General features: G+C 49.5%; 1 protein-coding gene and 1 long non-coding RNA gene across 3 annotated transcripts in view; one reads left to right on the top strand and one right to left on the bottom strand.

Annotated features, from left to right (window-relative positions):
- Positions 1-5,700: 5,700 nt before the first annotated feature.
- Positions 5,701-10,326, bottom strand: LOC138841609 (uncharacterized). The gene is made up of 3 exons (XR_011376466.1): positions 10,130-10,326; positions 9,821-9,952; positions 5,701-6,672 (listed from the first exon to the last, which is right to left on the bottom strand). It is a non-coding gene; the product is annotated as an uncharacterized lncRNA (long non-coding RNA).
- Positions 9,500-19,680, top strand: part of Itga7 (integrin subunit alpha 7) — a 24,394-nt gene continuing 14,213 nt past the window's right edge. Inside the window, exons 1-5 of one of the 2 annotated variants that reach the window (XM_070042378.1) lie at positions 9,500-9,975; positions 15,357-15,484; positions 15,571-15,650; positions 18,025-18,280; positions 19,257-19,376. In XM_070042378.1, the coding sequence (XP_069898479.1) occupies positions 9,770-9,975; positions 15,357-15,484; positions 15,571-15,650; positions 18,025-18,280; positions 19,257-19,376 (790 nt within the window). In that variant the 5' untranslated portion in view covers positions 9,500-9,769. Of the gene's footprint in view, positions 9,976-15,356; positions 15,485-15,570; positions 15,651-18,024; positions 18,281-18,816; positions 18,949-19,256; positions 19,377-19,680 lie in introns of both variants that reach the window. The other variant, XM_070042369.1, reaches the window with a different exon arrangement.

Raw genomic sequence — 19,680 nt, 5'->3', positions numbered from 1 at the left:
TTTCTTTCTTTCTTTCTTTCCAGACCCAAGCTGGCCTTGAATTCCCAGTTTTCCTGACTCAGCTTCCAGAGTGATGAGTTTATAGGCTTGAGCTACCATGCTTGATCAGTTCATGTGATTTGAATGTATATCCAGGATTGAGAACCACTGGTCTAAATCAATCTAAGACTGTTTCCAACTTTAACATTTAACTCATTTTCTGATCCAGTGCCACAGCTGAAATTGACTTCATTGTATTTGTGAGGGAAAGGTCAAATGAGTGCTGATTGAGTTAGAGTAGAACATTCTTCTTGAATTTTCTGTGTAAGACTAGAACTACTGATGCATTGGTGCATTCAGTTATTTGTAGACCCAAATCTTGGGAGACCACATCTTGGGAGATGTGCAACTATCAAAAGATGAGTGAGGGCTGGGAAGGTGGCTTAGTTGTAGAGCGCTTGCCTTGCATGCATGAGGCCCTGGGTTCGATTCCTCAGCACCACATAAGCAGGAAAAAAAAAGCCAGAAGTGGTGCTGTGGCTCAAGTGGTAGAGTGCTAGCCTTGAGCTGAAGAGCTGAGGGACAGCGCCCAGGCCCAGAGTTCAGGCCCCATGACCAGACCCCCTCCCTCCCCTCAAAAAAAGATGAGTGAGAAGAAGCTCATGAATGGTTAAATGGAAGCATTTAGCAGAAAATCACCAAAGTATTTTCAGTAGAGACTGGGATGTAGCTTGGAGGTAGAATGTTTGCTTAGCATGTCCAAGGACTTGGGTTTGATCCCCAGTAACAGAATGACTTGAATAAAAATACTGACTACTAGCCAGGTGCCGGTGGCTCATACTTGTAATCCTAGCTACTCAGGGGTCTGAGAACTGAGGATTGCGGTTCAAAGCCAGCCCTGACAGGAAAGTCCAAGAGACTCTTCAATTAACCACCTGAAAACTGGAAATGGTACTGTGGCTCAAGTGGTAGAGCACTTGCCTTGAGCTGAAGAGCTCAGGGACAGTGCCCAGGCCCAGAGTTCAATTCCCATGGCCAACAAAAATAAAATAAAACACTACTATATATGTGTTTGATGCGTATGTATGTCATGAACATTTAAAAAAATTTTCCAACCTGGGCTCATGCCTGTAATTCTAGCTACTCAGTAGGCTAAGATCTGAAGATGCCAGCCCCAGGCAGGAAAGTCTTTAAAGACTCTTCAAAGACTCTTCAATTAACCACCAAAAAAATGAGAAGTGGAGCTGTGGCTTATAGTGGTAGAGCAGGAGATTTGAGCACAAAAGCCCAGGGACAACTCTTAGTCCCTGAGTTCAAGCCCCATGACTAAAAAATAAAATTTCCAGCTAGACACTGCTGGCTTATGCCTGTAATCATAGCTATTCAGGAGGCTGATATCTGAGGATCGTGGTTCCAAGCTAGCTTGAGCAGGAAGCCCATGAAAATCTTATTTCCGCTGAACCTCCAGAAAACTGGAAGTAGTGCTGTGGCTCACAGTGATAGAGTGTTAGACCTGAGCAAAAGAGAGCTCAGGAGATAGTAGTGAGGCCCTAAGTTCAAGCCTCATGGCTGACCAAAAATACACTCTCTCTCTCTCTCTCTCTCTCTCTCTCGGCCCTAAGTTCAAGCCTCATGGCTGACCAAAAATACACACTCTCTCTCTCTCTCTCTCTCTCTCTCTCTCTCTCTCCAGAACTGGTACAGATGGTTGGTGTGTGTAATCCTAGCTACTCAGAAGGCTGAGATCTGAGATCACAGTTTGAAGCCAGCGTAGGAAGGAAAGTCCCTGAGACTGATCTGCGATTAATCACCAATAAGATGGAAATAGAGCTGTGGCTCAAGGGGTAGAGCACCAGTCATAAGCTAAAGGATAGTGCCAAGGATAGTGCCAAGCTCTACTGCTGGCACAAAAGAAAAAAAGATTCTCTGAGTACTTACAAAGAGTCAAGCGCTCTCTCTCTCTCTCTCTCTCTCTCTCTCTCTCTCTCTCTCTCAACAATCCTCTGAAGTAGTAATGCCATCTCTATTTTTTTGTTGTTGTTGTTGGTCATAGGGCTTGAACTCTGGGCCTGGGTGCTGTCCCTGTGCTCTTCAGCTCAAGGCGAGCGCTCTCCTTGAGCCACAGTGCCACTTCCGGTTTTCTGGTGGTTTATTGGAGGTAAGAGTCTCATCGACTTTCCTACCCTGTCTGGCTTTGAACCAACCTCGATCCTCAGATCTCAGCCTCCTGAGTAGCTAGGATTACGGGCGTGAGCCACCGGCGCCTGGTGCCATCTCTAATTTGTAGATGAAGAATGTGAGGTACAGAGAGGTGAAGTAGAAGAACTAGGCTATAAACTCAGGTCGTCTGACTCCATACTGAGTATGATCAGTCCGTGTGGCAGACTCAGCAGAGGAGGCTGCCAGCACTTGTCAGAAGCGCTCCCAGCCTTCTCACTCACCTTTCTATATTGCTGGGCATGAGCTGAAGGGAATCCTGGCAGAGGAGGAGTGTTTGGGAAGAGGCTGATCAATAGAAGCGGGAAGAGCCAGCGCATCACAGGGCTGCCTAACCCTGCCCCGCCCTCCCCCACCGTCTGGCTTCTGCTTCCAACTGCAGTGAGCAAGCAAAACAGTGTCAGGTTGGAAGATGGGTGCTGCTTCACTGGCAGGGCTGAGGGGCTGGGAGGGAAGGGTGTGGCTTGGCAGGGGCATCATAGAATGGGGACACAGGGCGACTAAAACCATGGGTGGGGACTGGCAAGGGGGGGGTTGCAGTGGGATTTCGGGAGTGAGTCGGCAGTAAGAGCAGGTTGACTCAGAAAGTGGGAAGCACATTCTATAGTACCCTCACCCCCTTGGCACTGTGGGACATTTTCACAATCAGTATGGAGACTGCCAGGATTCTGCAGACACCAGTGTCAGCTCTTCTCTCCCACACATTGGCTGTTTCTTTGCCCTCGAGTGGAATACAGCCAATGGGGTACCTATCTCTGGGCACCCCAGCTGATCTCTATGTTCATCGTTCATCTGTGTGTTCCTGGGCCCTTCCACTTCTAGCAGTTTCTGCTGTGGGTTCAAGGCATCTGCCTTTGGTAGACACACTTAGTGGACACAAGTGACATCCTATCCAGACACTTAGTTGAAATTTAAACTCTCCAACTGGGCACTAGTGGCTCATTCCTGTAATCCTAGCTACTCAGGAGGCTGAGATTTGAGGATCATGGTTTAAAGACAGCCTGGGCAGGAAAGTCTGTGATCTTCATCTCCAATGAATCAGAAAAGTTGGAAGAGGAGCCGTGGCTCAAGTAGAATAGTGCTAGCCTTGAACAAAAGAGCTAAGGGACAGTGCTCAGGCCCTGACTTCAAGCCCAGTATTGGCACAAAAATAAATAATAATAATAATAATAATAATAATAATAATAACAAAATCAATTGGGCTGGGAATGTGTCTTAGTGGTAGAGTGCTTGCCTAGCATACATGAAGCCCTGGATTCAATTCCCCAGTAGCAAAATGATAATAAAATAAATTAAAAAAAATCAATCAACCTGTACTTCTACAATTTCCCAGCCAGATTATTTTCTTTTAGAACAAATGAATACCACTTGATACTCATTTTTGTTTCTTCTCATTTCCCTGTTCTTTTGAAGTCTATCCTTAAGTAGCAGACTCCAAACTGACTGGCTACACAAAGCGAAACGTTAGTTAGGGCCAGAAGTTGCCAAGTTGTTAGGGGTTGGGTGAGGACTGAGAGAGGACATGGAGGGAGTGGAGAAGGCTTCACATACTGGAAAATCTGGCTGGACTTCAAGAGGTGGGGGCCCTTGGCGGGATGGCCAAGTTCCAAATGTTGGCCTGAAGCCAGGACTCAAAGAAAAGAGGCCCTCAAGACACTCTCAATGGCTTCTTGTGGGAAGGGACCTCCTAACTCTGTCTCCAAGATGCAAGGATTTCTCTTGGGTCCTCAAAGATCAGAGTGGTCAAGCTGTATCCCCATGGACTCCCCTCAATCATATTTATGCTCTTTCTTTCTCAGCCACTCCCACAGTGTGAGCTTTGGCTATCACCAGCATTCAGAGGCAGGCAGAAGGATTCCAGTGCTGGAGAGGTGGGTGGGCTGAGAAAATCCTCCTTCTGTGTGTGTTAGAGAGGAAAAGCCTGACCTTGGGCTTTTGCTGCCAGCCACCATTGTTAGATGAAATGGAGGGAGAAGTGAGCCCTGGAGTGTGTGTTTTGGAAATGGTTTGCTTCTAAGCTTAGAGAAGAGAGTTGGAAAAAAATGCAATCTTGGGGAACTGAAAAATTGGGGTCTCAGGGGACATGGAAGAAGATGTTAGAGGAGGAAGGGTCTGGATTAAACCTGAACTTCCGCCCAGACAGGGACTCTAGTTAAATTTTTTTTTTTTTGCTAGGTCTAGATATCTTTCCTTTCCTTTTCTTTTTTCTTCTTTTCTTTTGCTGATCCTGGGCTTGAACCCAAACCTGGGCACTGTCCCTGAGCTCTTTTTTTGTTTTTGCCAGTCCTGGGGCTTGAACTCAGGGTCTGGGCACTGTCCCTGAGCTTTTTTTTGCTCAAGGCTAGCACTCTACTTCTGGAGCTGCAGTGCCACTTCTGGCTTTTTCTGTTTATTATGTGGTAATGAGGAAATGAACCCAGGGCTTCATGCATGAGAGGCAAGCACTCTACCACTGAGCCACATCCCCAGCCAGTCCCTGAGCTCTTTTGTTCAAGATTAGTCCTCTACTACTTAAGCCACATGTCCATGTCTGGCTTTTGGTGGTTAGACATGAGTCTCACAGACTTTTCTTCCTGGACTGGCTTCAAACATTGATCTTTGATCAGCAGCATGTCTTTCCCTCCTTCTCTTCCTCCTCTCCCTTCTTAGTGTTGATCCTAGGGCTTAAACTCAGAGCCCAGCACAGTCTCTGAGTTTTTTCACTCAAAGCTAGTGGTCTACCACATGTGCACTTCCAGTCTTTTTGGTGGTTAATTGGAGACAAGAGTTTTATGCACTTTCTTGCCTAGGCTGGGTTTGAACCAAGATCCTCAGATCTCAACCTCCTGAGGAGCTAGGATTATAGGAGTATCATCAACTCGCAAGCCCCATTTCTTTCTTTCTTTTTTTTTATTGTAAAGATACTGTACAGAGGGGTTACAGTTACATGAGTAAGGTAATGAGTACATTTCCTATTGAGCATTGTTACCCCCTCCTTTGTTTTCCCCCTACCATCCCTTCCCTCCCTACCTACCAAACTCCCCCCCCCCCCCCCGCCCAAAGTTGTAAAGTTCATTTTCAACATAGTGTCTTGTACATCTTATTGCTACAATGGGCCAACTGGTATCCTTGTTTCAGCATTTTGTTATTTCCCTTCTCCTCCTCAACTTAGAAAAATGTAAATACAAGATTCAGGGCACCCAAATCAAATACAGTGAAAACAGGGGTTTTACCATGGGCCAAGCCCCATTTCTTAATATTTTGAATTAGTAGAAGTTGTAAAAGTAGGTGCTGGGAAGTTGGCTCAGTGTAGAGTGATTGTCTCCCATGCATGAGGCGTTGGGTTCTATTCCTCAGCACCACATAAACAGAAAAAAAGCTGGAAGTGGTGCTGTGGCTCAAGTAGTAGGGCGCAGCCTTGAGCTGAAGAGCTGAGGGACAGCGCCCAGGCCCAGAGTTCAGCCCCCATGACTGACAAAAAAAAGAAGTTGTAAAAGTAGTACACAGAATCTGTATCTGCTTTAGTCAGCTTCCTAGAATGGTGACATCATATACATAAATATGAAAACCAGAAAGTAAAAGGAAATGTCATTACTAGACTCATGCAATATTGTAATCCCTCTGTACATCACCTTTATAACAATAAAGAAAATTAATTCTCATTATCTTGCCCATGTAATTGTAACTCCTCTGTAAGGTATTTTCACAACAAAAAAAGAAAAGCAATTAAAAAAAACCCAGGAGGCTGAGTGCCAGTGGCTCATGCCTGTAATCCTAGCTACTCAGGAGGCTGAGACTGAGGATCATGCTTTAAAGCCAGCCTGGGCAGGAAAGTCCATGGGACTTTTTTTAATTTTTTAAATTTTTATTTATTATTATTATTATTTTTTGGGTCCGGTCATGGGGCCTGAACTCTGGGCCTGGGCGCTGTCCCTCAGCTCTTCAGCTCAAGGCTAGCACTCTACCACTTGAGCCACAGTACCACTTCCGGCTTTTTTCTTTTTGCTTATATAGTGCTGAGGAATCGAACCCAGGGCCTCATGCATGCAAGGCAGGCACTCTACCGCTGAGCCACCTTCCCCGCCCCTCCACTTCTGTTTTTTGATGGTTAGTTGGAGATAAGAACCTCACAAGTTTTTTGCCTGGACTGTCTCTGGCTTCCGGCTGTGATCCTCAGATCTCAGTCTCCAAAGTAGTTAGTAGTATAGGTGTGAGCCACCAGCACCCGGCAGCTCTTCTTTGGGGAAAATCTACTTGTCTAAATTTACTAGGCTGGTCTAGTGCTCTGTTTGTTCCCCGCCCTCCCTTGCCCCACTATTTATAGCCAGGCTAATTTTGGGTGTCCAATCTCTCTTCTTTTCTGCTCCTTCCTCCTGTGGCGGGTGAGGTGACTTCTCAAATATTTGGGCAGGGGAGGTCAGGAGCAGATTCTTGGCATCTGATTTCAGCCTTGGATTTATTACAGGCCAGTAGAGTGGAGATGGAGTCAGGCAGAAGCTGCAGGTGCAGAAAGGAAGGCAACTGAAGCTCTAAGGACATTTTGCCTGGGTTAGAGTTCTGGGCTGGGAGACTGGAATCCTGGGTTCTATCCTACTTTCTCTATTCTGTATTCTCACATCAGCTCCTGTGAGGTACAAAAAAAGATGGAGAGGAGCTGGGCACTGGTGGTTCTCACTTGTAATGCTAGCTACTCAGGAAGCTGAGATCTGAAGATTCCAGTTTGAAGCCAGGCCTGGTAGAAAAGTCTGACAGACATTCCCCCCCCCAAAAAAAAGAGAAACACACACAAAAAAACCCCCCTAGAACTAGAGCTGTGTCTCAAGTGGTAGAGCTCTAGCTTTGAGAGAGAGAGAGGAAAAAAAAAGAGAATGAGAGGCCCTGAGTTCAAGCCCCTGTACTAAGAATACACACAAACAAAACGTAAACCCAAAACCAAAACAAAAGGATGGAGAGGGCATATGTGGAGAGATTGGGATTAGAATGCTGCTGCCAGTTCTGCACGTGCATTTCCTTCATGGCACTGGCTTAGAGGTGCTATGCCTGGAAGAGTATGCTCACAGGAGAAGCATTACAAAAACAACAGGCCAGGGCTGGGAATGTGGCTTAGCGGTACAGTGCTTGCCTAGCATGCATGAAGCCCTGAGTTCAATTCCTCAGTACCACATAAACAGAAAAAGCTGGAAGTGGCGCTGTGACTCAAGCGGTAGAGTGCTAGCCATGAGCAAAAGAAGCTCAGAGACAGTGCCCAGGCACCAAGTTTAAGCTCCAGGACTGGAAAAACAAACAAACCAAAACAGGCCAAATTATTGCAATTAATCTGGGACCAAGGATTGTCCCAGAGCCAGCGAGTGAGAGCCTGCCTGTTTTTATTTTTCTTCTTCAAAGAAATTGTCATTTTGAATAAAGGAGAGAGACAATGGGATCACCAGATGAGGTAGGACACATACTGGAACTTTTTTTTTTTTTTTTTTGGGTCCGGTTGTGGGGCCTGAACTCTGGGCCTGGGCACTGTCCCTCAGCTCTTCAGCTCAAGGCTAGCACTCTACCACTTGCGCCATAGCGCCACTTCCGGCTTTTTTCTTATGTGGTGCTGAGGAATCGAACCCAGGGCCTTGAGCATGCAAGGCAAGTGCTCTACCACTGAGCCACCTTCCCAGCCCCACATACTGGAACTTGTAAGCAAGGGAAGAAGTGACAACCTTAAGAATCTGTGGGCCTTTGAAAGGCAGAGGCATAAGAGACGTTGAGCAACAAGCTGAGAAAGATGCCAAGTGTGTCTGACACAATGAGGGGGCAAAAATAGAACTTGGGGTGAGACAAACCAGAAAAAGAGAGAGAGTGAGAGAGAGCAAGATTGCGAGAGAGTGAGCAAGCAAGAGTACAAAAGTGAGGGTGCTAGCCTTGGGCAAAAGAGTTTAGGTACAGCACCCACACCCTGAGTTCAAGCCCCACCACTGACAAAAGAAAAATGTGAGAAAGCCGGGTGCAGGTGGCAAATGCATGTAATCCTAGTTGTTCAGGAGGCTGAGATCTGAGGATCGAAGTTTGAAGCCAGCTGGGGCAGTCAAGTTGGTGAGACTCTAATCTCCACTAAACTACTCAGAAAAAGTGGGAAGTGGGGGCTGGGAAGGTGGCTCAGTGGTAGAGCGCTTGCTTTGCATGCTGGAGGCCCTGGGTTTGATTCCTCAGCACCACATAAGCAAAAAGAAAAAAGCCGGAAGTGGTGCTGTGGCTCAAGTGGCAGAGCGCTAGCCTTGAGCAAAAGAAGCTCAGGGACAGCACCCAGGCCCAGAGTTCAAGCCCCAAGACTGTCAAAAACAAAACAAAGCAAAGCAAAACAAAACAAAAAACAGCAGAGAGGAGAAAAGGGAGAAAAGGGAGAGATGGATAGCTGCACATACACACACAAGATCATCTTAATAAGAATGAGAAGTAGGAAGGGAAAGTGGGACTAGGGAGCCTCTTTTACCAAATTGTTTCTTATATTTTTTTTCCTGGCTCCTTTTCTGGATTAGAGTTATAAATAGCAGAGAGATGGAAAATGTCCCATCCTTTTGCTTCGGTCCCAGCCTCTGGGGAAGAAGGAGGAAGAGGGCTAGGTCATTGGGTTCCTGTGGAGCTCCCTTCCCTGCTTTCTAGCTTCTGCCTGAGCTGGTCCAGGACTCTGCCTCATCCATCTCTGTCCCTCTCTCTTTTTCATTTTCTCGTGTGTGTGTGTGTGTGACACACACCACACACGCTAGTACTGGGGGCTTGAACTCTGGGCCTGGGCGATGTCCCTGAGTCAAGGCTAACACCCTACCGCTTGAGCCACAGCACCACTTTCGGTTTTCTGGTGGTTTATTGGAGATAAGAATCTCACGGACTTTTCCTGCCTGGGCTGGCTTTGAACCGCGATCCTCAGATCTCAGCTTCCTGAGTAGCTAGGATTACAGGCGTGAGCCACCGGCGCCGGCTCCTCTCCTTTCTTTTAAATCTATAGATCTCGCTTCCAGGTGGTCCTTCAGCCTCACTCCATTTCTCATACCCTCCATTTCCCTTTTCCACTTGTTCCACACTCGACTTCTCCCTCTCTGTCAATTTCTAGGCACGGCCTCCATCTCTGTAGGGTAGCACTTGGGGATGCAGGGAGGGAAACGCAGCTGGGGTGGGAGGCGGGCTGGAGCTGGTGCCGGAGCTGGGGGTCCGGGGAACAGGGGTGGGGTCGGAAGGATGCTGCAGCAAGCCTAGTTCCCAGTTGGGGCATCCTTCCTACCTGCTGCGGGAAAGGGCGTGGCCCGGGCGAGGGGCGTGGTCCGAGCAAAGGGCGTGGTCGGGGCGTGGCCCCGGGCGAGGGGCGTGGCCGGGCAGGGGCGTGGACACAGGAGCTGCGGCTGGCCGCAGTAGTTGTCCTAGCGTGTACTGGGGTTTCGGAGGGGTGGGAGAGACAAGGGTCGGGGTGGGGACAAAGGATCGGGAGGACCCCCCCCCCCCACCCCGAGTGACCAGTTAGACTTCGGGAACCAGAAACACGCCTCGGGGAGACCTAGGGCTGCGGGCGCGCCAGAATCCGCTTGCCTTGGCGGGGTCCGCGCGCGCGCGTGTGGGTGCCCCTATGGCGGGGACTCGGAGCTGCGATCTTCGGGGACCCCCCGGGAGTTGTTACCTCCTTGGCTCCTTGTTCTTCGGACTGCTCTTCCCACGAGCTGCCGCCTTCAATCTGGACGTCATGGGCTCCCTGCGCAAGGAGGGCCAACCGGGCAGCCTCTTCGGCTTCTCCGTGGCTCTGCACCGGCAGCTACAGCCCCAGCCCCAGAGCTGGTGAGTTTCCCCGCCCGGGGTCGCCTGGCCCAAGCCGTAGATCACCGCCTCCCCCTCATGCCCTGGTCACCTTCTCTCTCCGTCCCTCAAACCCCAGCGAGACCCGCGCCGCCCGCAGGCATTCCATACTCCAACCTGGGACCTGGAACCTTACCTCATCTGCCCTGAGTCTCCAGTCTGTCCCCACCCAGGTCTGAGACCCGAGATCGGAGTTAGGGACGAGTTGGAGAGCAAGACTGTTGTCTGGGAAGAGAATCCTCGCTCCACTCCCAGGGTCTCTGGCTTCCCTGTTTCTTCAGACGACCAAACTCCCCGCACAGGGAGCGAGACCTCCAAAGTCACCCCTCCTTAGTTAGGTCAGGCAGAGAGGGAAAGGGAGGAGAGGAGGGTAGACTCCAGAAATAACTTCCAGCCAGAGCATCATCTTGGTATGGAGGGAGCGTTCCCGAGCATTGGCAGCCCAGGAGAAAACAGCTGCCACTTTTGTGGTTCAAGGCAGCAGAAAGATGAGGAGATGCGTGGCCACCTGCAGTGGAGGTTGGGAGATGTGGGAGACCCATGAAGGATGGGTGGCCAGGCCGTTTGTTCCTTCTCCTCCGTGGGAAATTTCCAACTCGAAGGATCTCGGCAGTAAGGCATAGGCAGGGAGGAGTAAGGGGCAGAGGACAAATCTACTTATCTCATCTGTCTAGAACCTCTGGGAGATGCACACTCTTGTGTGGTACCTGCAGCTGGTGGTGCTCTCCGTAGTGTTAGCTTTTGCTACTGTAAAAAGAGAGAGAGATAAGAAGGGGGAAAGAAAGCTTGCCACTTCCTCCTGGCCAGGGGCATTTTCTCCCTTTGGCCTGTGCTTAAGCCTTCTTAAGTGTCCATTACTGGGATCGATGAGGTCCCCTGGGACTGCCTTCTCCCCCCGCCCCCCACTCCTCTACGATTGGTCTGGGGGCAGGGAGAAGAGCTCATTTGCTTTACCAACTAGAGGTGGAGGCTAGCCCTAATTGGTCTCCTCCCATCATCTTGTCATCTGGGAGCAAGTCTGTGGTCCCTTAAAGTTTGGAGGAAGATAATAAAGTATCGGACTTCATTTCTCCTGAAGTCTGCCTTTCTTTCTTGTCTCTGTCTTGTTTCCTCCCTCCCTTCTTCTCCCATCTGCCAGAGTCCCAGGACTGGAAGCCTTTTTAGGACATGCTGAACTTCTGAGCTATTTCCAAGCAAATTCTAGGTTATTTTTAAGAGCTTGATCTCTTGTCATTTCCCCCCCTCATCTCGGAAGGTGGGTCCTGATTCTGTCTCTCAGAACCATTCCTGCAGGGGCCTGATGACTAACTTTGTCTTTGCTCCAGGGTACTTTGCTGTTTTATGACCCTGAGAAGCCACCTGGTACCTTCTTAGCTTCTGAGTCAGGGGTCACTTTCCTTAGCACCTATTGATGGAAAAGCCTTCACACCTGTCAGTCTGCTTTGCTTTGTGGTTGCAGCCACATTTTTTCTTTCCTTCCTTCCTTCTTTCTTTCTTCCTTCCTTCCTTCCTTCCTTTCTTTTTTTTCTTCATGCTTTTTTTTTTTTTTTTTGGTCAGTTTTGGGGCTTGAACTTAGTGCCTGGGTGCTGTTCCTGAGTTCTTTTGCTCAAGGCTAGTGCACTAACATTTGAGCTACAGCACCACTTCCAGTTTTATGATGGTTAATTGGAGATAAGAGTTTCATAAATTTTACTGCCCAGGCTGACTTTGAGTCATGATTCTCAGATCTCAGCCTCCTGAGAAGCTAGGATTACAGGTGTGAGCCACCAGCATCCCAGCTTTCCCTCCCTCCCTCCCTTCCTTTCTTTCTTTTGTGCTGGTACTTGGGCTTATACTCAGGAGTTTGAGCTCTCATTTAGTTTTTGTTTTGCTCAAGGCTGGTATTCTATCACTTGAGCCATACATTCACTTCTGGCTTTTTGCTTAATTGGAGATAGTCTTACAGAGCTGGGAATGTGGTTTAGTGGTAGAGTGCTTGCCTAGCATGCATGAAGCCCTGGCTTCAATTCTTCAGTACCATATAAACAGAAAAAGCTGGAATCAGCACTGTGGCTCAAGTGGCTAGGCTGTAGCCTTGAGGACAGAGAAGCTCAGGGACAGAGCCCAGGTTCTGAGTTCAAGACCCAGGACTGGCCAAAGAAAAACAAAAGAAAAAAGAAAAAAGATTCTCACAGACTTTCCTGCCTGGGCTGCCTTCAAATTGTGATCCTCAGATCTCAGTATCCTATGTAGTTAGGATTACAGGTGTGAGTGAGCCACTGGGCCTAGTGGCATTCTTAATATATGGAAGACACTTAAAATACTGTACAGCCTGTAGTGAGCACTATAAAAACACTCATAGTAAGGTTATTTATTCCACATTTTCCTTTTTGGGAAGTTCTGGGGTCTGAACTCAGGGATTTGTACTCGTAAGGCAGGCAGTCTACTGCTTGACCTACATTCCCAGCCTTTCCTTTTTATTTTTATTAGTATATATTAATTATACAAAGGAGAACGGTTATTCTTATATTATGAGTCACAGAGCGAGAGAGCTACTTTAGTGCCTTACAGCATCCTGGATCCAAAGGCTTGGCTACAGGACCTCCAGGCCCAGCCAGCCTTTCAGTTCAAACAGCTTTCCCAGAGGGCCACCCAGACTGAGAGGGGTCAGCGAGGGGCTGGACTTGGGCTGGAGCCCTGGTGTGTGCAGAGAATAGAGAAGTGCATGGTAGTGGGTGATTCCTTGTCTCTATTTAGCTTGGCCGCCAGGAGGTCCCTCTGCACCAAGCTACCAACACTTTCATTCTTTTTCCCCCCTCTCTGCAGTGACTTCAGCTGGGGCTACTGTTCTGTCTGAGGCTTGGGGTGCCTGGGGCTCCTGGGGTGAAGCCAGGAAAGAGCATGCGTCTGGGGCAGAGGTGGAGGCGTTGAGGAGGCTGCACATGGGTGTTCTTGTTGCAGGAGCAACTAGCTGGTCTTTTTTTTCCAACAGGAGCAGGGCTGGGTTTGTCTGTGCACTCTCAGCTTTTGTCCATATGGGCCTGTCCCTTCCTCCCTGTCCTTAGCCTCCAGGAGAGAAGTGAGCAAAGAGCACTTAGCTTCTCTGGGTTCTTTGCTAGATGCACTGAGCAGCTGAGGCACTGGGTGTCTCTGTGAGTCTGTAAGAGGTTTAGTCAACACATCCTAGTCATTCCTGTGGGCCAAGCATACAGGTGAATAAAGCACCTCTGTTCTAAGAGATGGCCCCTTCATTGTTTGGAGGTTGGAGCTTGGCTGACTTGCCTGGAGGTTGGCACTGGGCTCTGTCACCTAGATCCCCAGGGAGATTCCCAGGGTGTCCTCTCTTTCCTCCTCTTCCTCTTCTGGAGTAGTGTCAGTGTTCTGAATACAGGCCAGTCAGTGGGTGGAGCGAACAGATGTGGATTTGAATTCTAATACGACTGCTTAATGTCCTTCAGTGAATTCCCTCATCTGGAAGACAAAAAAAAGAATTCTTAAACCAGTGCCTGTAACCCTAGCTACTCAGGTCGAGTTCTGAAAACTGAGGTTTGAAGCCAGCTGTGGCAGGGAAAGCTAGTGAAACTTTTTTTTTTTGAAGGGGGGTTTAAGTTGTGGGGCTTGTACTCTGGGCCCGGGTGCTGTTGCTCAGCTCTTTAGCACTTTGAGCTACAGTGCCACTTCCAGGTTTTGAGTGTTTAATTAGAGATAAGAGTCTCAAGGGGACTTTACTGCCCTGGCTGGTTTTGAACAGAGATCTTCAGATCTCAGCTTCCTGAGTAGCTAGGATTACAGGTGTGTGTGAGAGAGAGCCCAGCTTCTGTGAAACTTTTATCCCCAACTAGCAACCAAAAATCTGGAAGTGGAATTTTGGTTCAAGTAGCAGAGCACCAGCCTTGAGTGAAAAAACTAAGAGTCCCGAGTTTAAGCCCCAGTATTGGGGGGTTGGGGCGAGCCCTTATCTTGTAGGGTTGTTGTGCAGATCATATGGGATAATGTGTGTGACTTCATTCTCCTAGCACCTATGTGGTTATTTCCTGACTCTTGTCTCTAGCCTGGGACCTGATTCATTATAGGTGTTGAATAAGAGAACCACTACTTTGTGTCTCTGGTGCCTGACACAGGGCTTGGCATATGATCTGATGTCAGTAACTAGTTGTTCAACGAATGCTGCGTGTCCATTCTTTTCTTTACTGTTGCCCCTCCCCCACTCCCTCTCACTTGACACTGGCTCTGACATGGGATGACAGCTGCTCAGAGACAGGAGGAGTTGTGGGAAGGGGGAATGGCTCTGTGCCCTTCCCTTGCCCCATCAAGCCTGGCTCTGTGCCCCGCAGATGCCTGTCTGTAATATTTCCCGACAGTTTGGAGCTTCACCTCCCTCCTCCCCCTTAGGAAGGGAGATAGAGGAGTGTGGGAGAGAGGTCTTGAGGCTTGTCCTGCTGCCACTTTGGAGCCTTTCCTCTTGCAAACAGAGGACCCAGCTGGGTATCAGTCAGTCACCTCACTTCACTCCCTCCTTCACTCCTGGCCTGGGGGTTCAGTCTCAAGGGACCCAACAGGCAGCCTCCATTCCCAGCCCAGCGCTCTCCTGGGGAGGATGCCTTTGGCTGTGATCGTGGAAAATTGTCCTGCCAAGAAAGCTGTAGCTGGGAAAAAGGCTGAGGGGGAGGTTGGAGAGAAGATGGGCTAGGGGTAGGGGATCAGGGGATCAGGATGGGGAAGGGGCTTCCAGATGTGAGAGGAGAATGGGTGTAAGATGGCAGACAGAATAAGATACTCAGCCCGATTTCCATGGCAGCTGGAGCAACTGACCATGAATTCTGGGCTGGGCAGAGCTGCCTTGGGGAATGGGGTGGGGTCTTTGCCAGGCCCCTGATGATGGAGAAGCAACTTCCTCTAATCGCAGGCAAAGGGGGCTTGTTGCCTGGTCTCTGAAGCTGATCTCTGAGCCCCACTGGTAGTGCCAGGCTGGGCCCTGGTTGCTCTTGCTCCCAGCATTCTTAGCATTCTGGCAGGGTATCAACTGAACCAGGGTAGGGGGAGGAGGACAGAGCCTGGGGCTGGGGCCAAGCAGGCAGGGGTAAGGAAGGCCTGTTAGGAACAGGTGCTGGGCACAGGCGGTTTTTTCAAATTTGCAGTGCTGGCCAGGATGCTGTGGTTGGCATGTTTGTGTGTTTGTACGTATGGGTGTTGCTTTCTCACGCAGACAGTATGTGTCTATATAACATGATCATTGTGAGGCCAAATGTGTTAATTTGTCCTAGACAGAGCTGGAGGCAAATGACTTTTGCCCTTCTCTTCAGCACGGAGGGGTTGGGCCTGGGCAGCTCTGGGGAAGTTGGAACACTCTGACCTCTAACTCTGGCCTCTGTTCATTGTGCAGGCTACTGGTGGGTGCTCCCCAGGCACTGGCTCTTCCTGGGCAACAGGCAAATCGCACCGGAGGCCTCTTTGCTTGCCCCCTGAGCCTGGAGGAGACTGACTGCTACAGAGTGGACATGGATTCCGGAGGTGTGGCATGTGAGGGTGTACTGTGGCGGGGGGGAGAGGACTTGCTCTTCTCCTCCCTCCCCTAATTCTCAGTATCTTGCCTATAGCTAATCTGCAAAAGGAGAGCAAGGAGAATCAGTGGTTGGGAGTCAGTGTTCGGAGCCAGGGACCTGGGGGCAAGATTGTAGTGAGTATTGCTTTTTGTGACTGGACAAAAAGATGGTTGATGGTGATGATGATAATGACTATGTGTGGATGGTGTGTATATGCCTCAATATTCTTATCGAACACACAGGACCTCTGACAATATAAAAGTGTGAGAAGTGATCTCTTTCTTTATAAATTTAAAAATACTTATCAGTCATTTCTTTTTTTCCTTTTTGGTCCTGGGGCTTGAACTTAGGGCCTGGACACTGTCTCTGAGCTTTTTTGCTCAAGGCTTAGTGCTCTGCCACTGACTTTTGGTGGTTAATTGGAGGTATGAGCTTTTTTTGCTCAAGGCTAATGCTCTACCACTAGATCAAACCATCACTTTTTGGTGGTTAATTGGAAATAAGAGTCTCAGGGACTTTCCTGCCTAGGCTGCCTTTGCACTACTATCCTCCTATCTCAGTCTCCGGAGTAGCTAGGATTATAAACATGCACCAGGCAGAATGAAAATCTTTCAAGCTTCAGGCACTGAAGTTACTGAGAGAAGGTATATGAGGGTAGGGGAAGGTCTAGTCCTTGCTATATAGTTGTGGAAATTCAATTTTTTTTTCTTTTTGCTGATCATGGGGCTTCAACTCAGGGCCTGGGTCCTGTCCCTGAGCCTCTTTGTGCTCAAGGCTTTACCATTTGAACCACAGCTCCACTTTGACTTTTTCTGAGTAGCTCATTGGAAATAAGAGTCTCACAAACTTTTCTTTCTTTCTTTCTTGAACTCTGGGCCTGGGTGCTGTCCCTGAGCCCTTCAGCTCAAGGCTAGTGCTTTACCACTTGAGCCACACCACCACTTTCATTTTTTTCTGTTTATGTGGTGCTGAAGAATCGAACCCAGGGCCTCAGGCATGCGAGGCAAGCACTCTACTACTGGGCCACCTTCCCAGCCCTCTCATAAACTTTTCTGTCCAGACTGGCTTTGAACTGCAATCTTCAGATCTCAGCCTCCTGAATAACTAAGATTACAGGTGTGAATCACTGGTGCCTGGCTTTTATAATTTCATTCATTTCATTTCTTTCCTTTTTTTTTTTTTTTGTTGATTGTGGGACTTGAACTTTGGGCCTGAGCACTGTCCCTCAGCTCTTCAGCTTAAGGCTAGGGCTCTACCACTTGAGCCACAGCACCACTTCTGGCCTTTTCTGTTTATGTGGTGTTGAGGAATTGAACCCAGGACCTCATACATGCAAGACAAGCACTGTACAACTAAGCCACCTTTCCAGCCCCATTTCTGGTACTGGGGATTGAACCCAGAACGTTACATTTGCATTTGCTAGGCAAGTATTCTTTCTTTTTCATCACCCTCCCCCTCCTTCCCCCACTGCTCCTGTGTCTTTGACTAACATGCACAGTTATCACTACAGTCGCTATGGAGCCAGATGTGGTTAACATTGAGTGGTCCAGTCCCTTGTCTCTTAAGTTCAAAAGAGTAAAGAGAAAGGATTTTGTGATGACTTGAGGCAGGCTTTTAAGCATAACAGTTGAAGAATGGAGAGGAGGTTCTTTGCAGATGAAAAACAGAGTCAGGCACTAGTGGCTCATGCTTCTAACTCTAGCTACTCAGGAGGTTGAGATCTGAGGATCCTGGTTTGAAGCCAGTTGGGGCAGACAAATTTGAGAGACTTTTATCTCCAATGAACCAACAAAAAGCTGTAAGTGGAGCTAGGTACTGGTGGTTCAGCCTGTAAATCCTAGCTACTCAGGAGGCTGAGATCTGAGGATCACTGTTCAAAGCCAGCCCATGTAGAAAAGTCCCTGTGAGACTGTTTTTCTCTAATAAACTACTCAAAAAAGATGGAAGTGGTGCTGTGGCTCAAGTGGTAGAGTGCTGGCCTTGATCACAAAGACGCTCAGGGATAGTGTCCAGGCCCTGAGTTCAAGCCCCAGGACTGGCAAAAAATAGCTGAAAGTGGAGATGTGACTCACGTGGTAGAGCACCAGTCTTGAGTGGAAAAAGCTACGCAGGCATTGAAGCTCTCAGTTCAGACTCCTAGAAGCAGTGTGTGTACACATACTCACCATAAAACCCAGGGACAGGACCACACTTAGCATGTTGTAGGATAGCGGTGTCCCATGTATGGCCTTCATCATGTGTCTGTAGGTGCCCATGTAGAATGTGGAACAAGGCCATCTATATGCAGGGACAGGAAGTGGATAGAGATGGGATTCTGGGTAATACAAGGACCTGCCTAACACAGTCTGGGCCTTGGTGCTCATGTGATCTGGCCTAGGGCGTGTGCGTGCCCGCATGCAGGTGCATGCATGCGTACATGTTGTGTGCACTCAAGATGTCTGCACGTAGGCAGTGTGTACATTTCAGGCGCTCATAGGAAATGACCCCTTTCCTCTTTTCCTCCCCCAGACCTGCGCACACCGATATGAGTCGAGGCAGCGAGTGGACCACATCCTGGAGACTCGGGATGTGATTGGTCGCTGCTTTGTGTTGAGCCAGGACCTGGCTATCCGGGATGATGTAGATGGTGGACACTGGAAGTTCTGCGAAGGCCGTCCCCAGGGCCACGAACAGTTTGGGTTCTGTCAGCAGGGCACAGCCGTTGCCTTCTCTCCTGACAGCCACTACCTTCTCTTTGGGGCTCCAGGAACCTATAACTGGAAGGGTGAGTCATTCCTCCGGGAGGGGAGAAGGGGACCAAAATCCTCCTCTTACCTCAGAGCTGGGATTGAGGGTAGCACACGGCCCCAGCATGACCACGTGCTCCCTGCCACATCACCCTGGGGGCACTGCCAGGCCTTCTTCTCCCATTGTGTTAGCACACACATGCACAAATGGGGGTACCTCCTGTCCTTCGCATGGCCAACTGTTCCTCCACACACTGGCATGAGCTCCCACGTGCATGGCTGGGCCTACCCACCCAGCCTAGGGTCTGCATGCTCCGGCACAGCGCCCAGGCCCCATCACTGCCATTCCCCGTCTCTGCACGCTGCTGCTGCTGCTGCTGCTGCTGCTGGCCGAGCTGACACTCGGTGAGTGAGATGCTAAGTCTGGGGGGTGCCACCCCCACCCCAAGGAAGCCTGGGCTAGGGGTGAGGGTGGAGTTAGGATGGACAAGGCAAGGAAAGGCTTCCTTGTGCCTGTCTGCCTCTGTGTCTGGTGTGAGGGATGCTCTTGGCACTAACAGGCTTGTCCTTGCAGGCACGGCCAGGGTGGAGCTCTGTGCTCAGGGCTCGGCGGACCTGGTGCATCTGGACGACGGGCCCTACGAGGCGGGGGGCGAGAAGGAACAGGACCCCCGCCTCATCCCGGTCCCTGCCAACAGTTACTTTGGTAGGGACCCCTCCCTGACCCAGAGCCACTCTAACCCTCTGTTCCTCTCTCTTGTCCTCCCTCTCCACGTTCCTCCCATCCTGCTGTTTCTGTCTGTCTCTCTGTTCTTCTGTCTGTCTCTGACACTCATCTCTCTGGTGGCTTGGTTTCTCTTATTTTCATTATCAACCTCTTCTTCCTCCTCTTCCTCCTCCTTCTTCTTCTGCTTTTTTTTTCTATCTGACTTTGTTATCTCCCCACTCTGTCATCTTTTCTCTGGATGTCCCTTTCCTGGTGTCTCCCCCACTCCCTACCCCCACCCCCCACAGGGTTGCTTTTTGTGACCAGCATTGATAGCTCAAACCATGACCAGATCGTGTATAAAACTTTGGACCCCGTTGACCGGCTCTCAAGACCAGCCGGAGACTTGGCCCTGAATAGCTACTTAGGTTTGTAAGCTTCCACCTTCTGGGCCTGGGCGGGGGCTTGGCCCTGGCCTCCCCTTCTCTTTTCCTGCCCTGCAACCCATAACACACACTCAAGGAAACACACATGGGGTCCAAATTGTGTAGAAAAATCTGGGTATAGTAACCAAGCCTGGGGAGGCCCCAAGGGTAATGGTGAGCAAAACCTCTTTTGTGAGGAGGTCCAGGTGGGTGGGGGAGGACAGGGCTGAGTCTCTCCTGGGAAGATGACTCCTGATCTCCAGGGGGGACTTTCTTTGTGGGTGGACAGAGGGCTCACGCTGGAGAA

The sequence above is a fragment of the Dipodomys merriami genome, unplaced genomic scaffold, assembly GCF_024711535.1.
Source record: "Dipodomys merriami isolate MVZ:Mamm:240054 unplaced genomic scaffold, mDipMer1.0.p SCAF_10, whole genome shotgun sequence".
Lineage (NCBI taxonomy): Eukaryota > Metazoa > Chordata > Mammalia > Rodentia > Heteromyidae > Dipodomys > Dipodomys merriami.
This window is presented reverse-complemented; position numbering and strand designations above follow the sequence as displayed.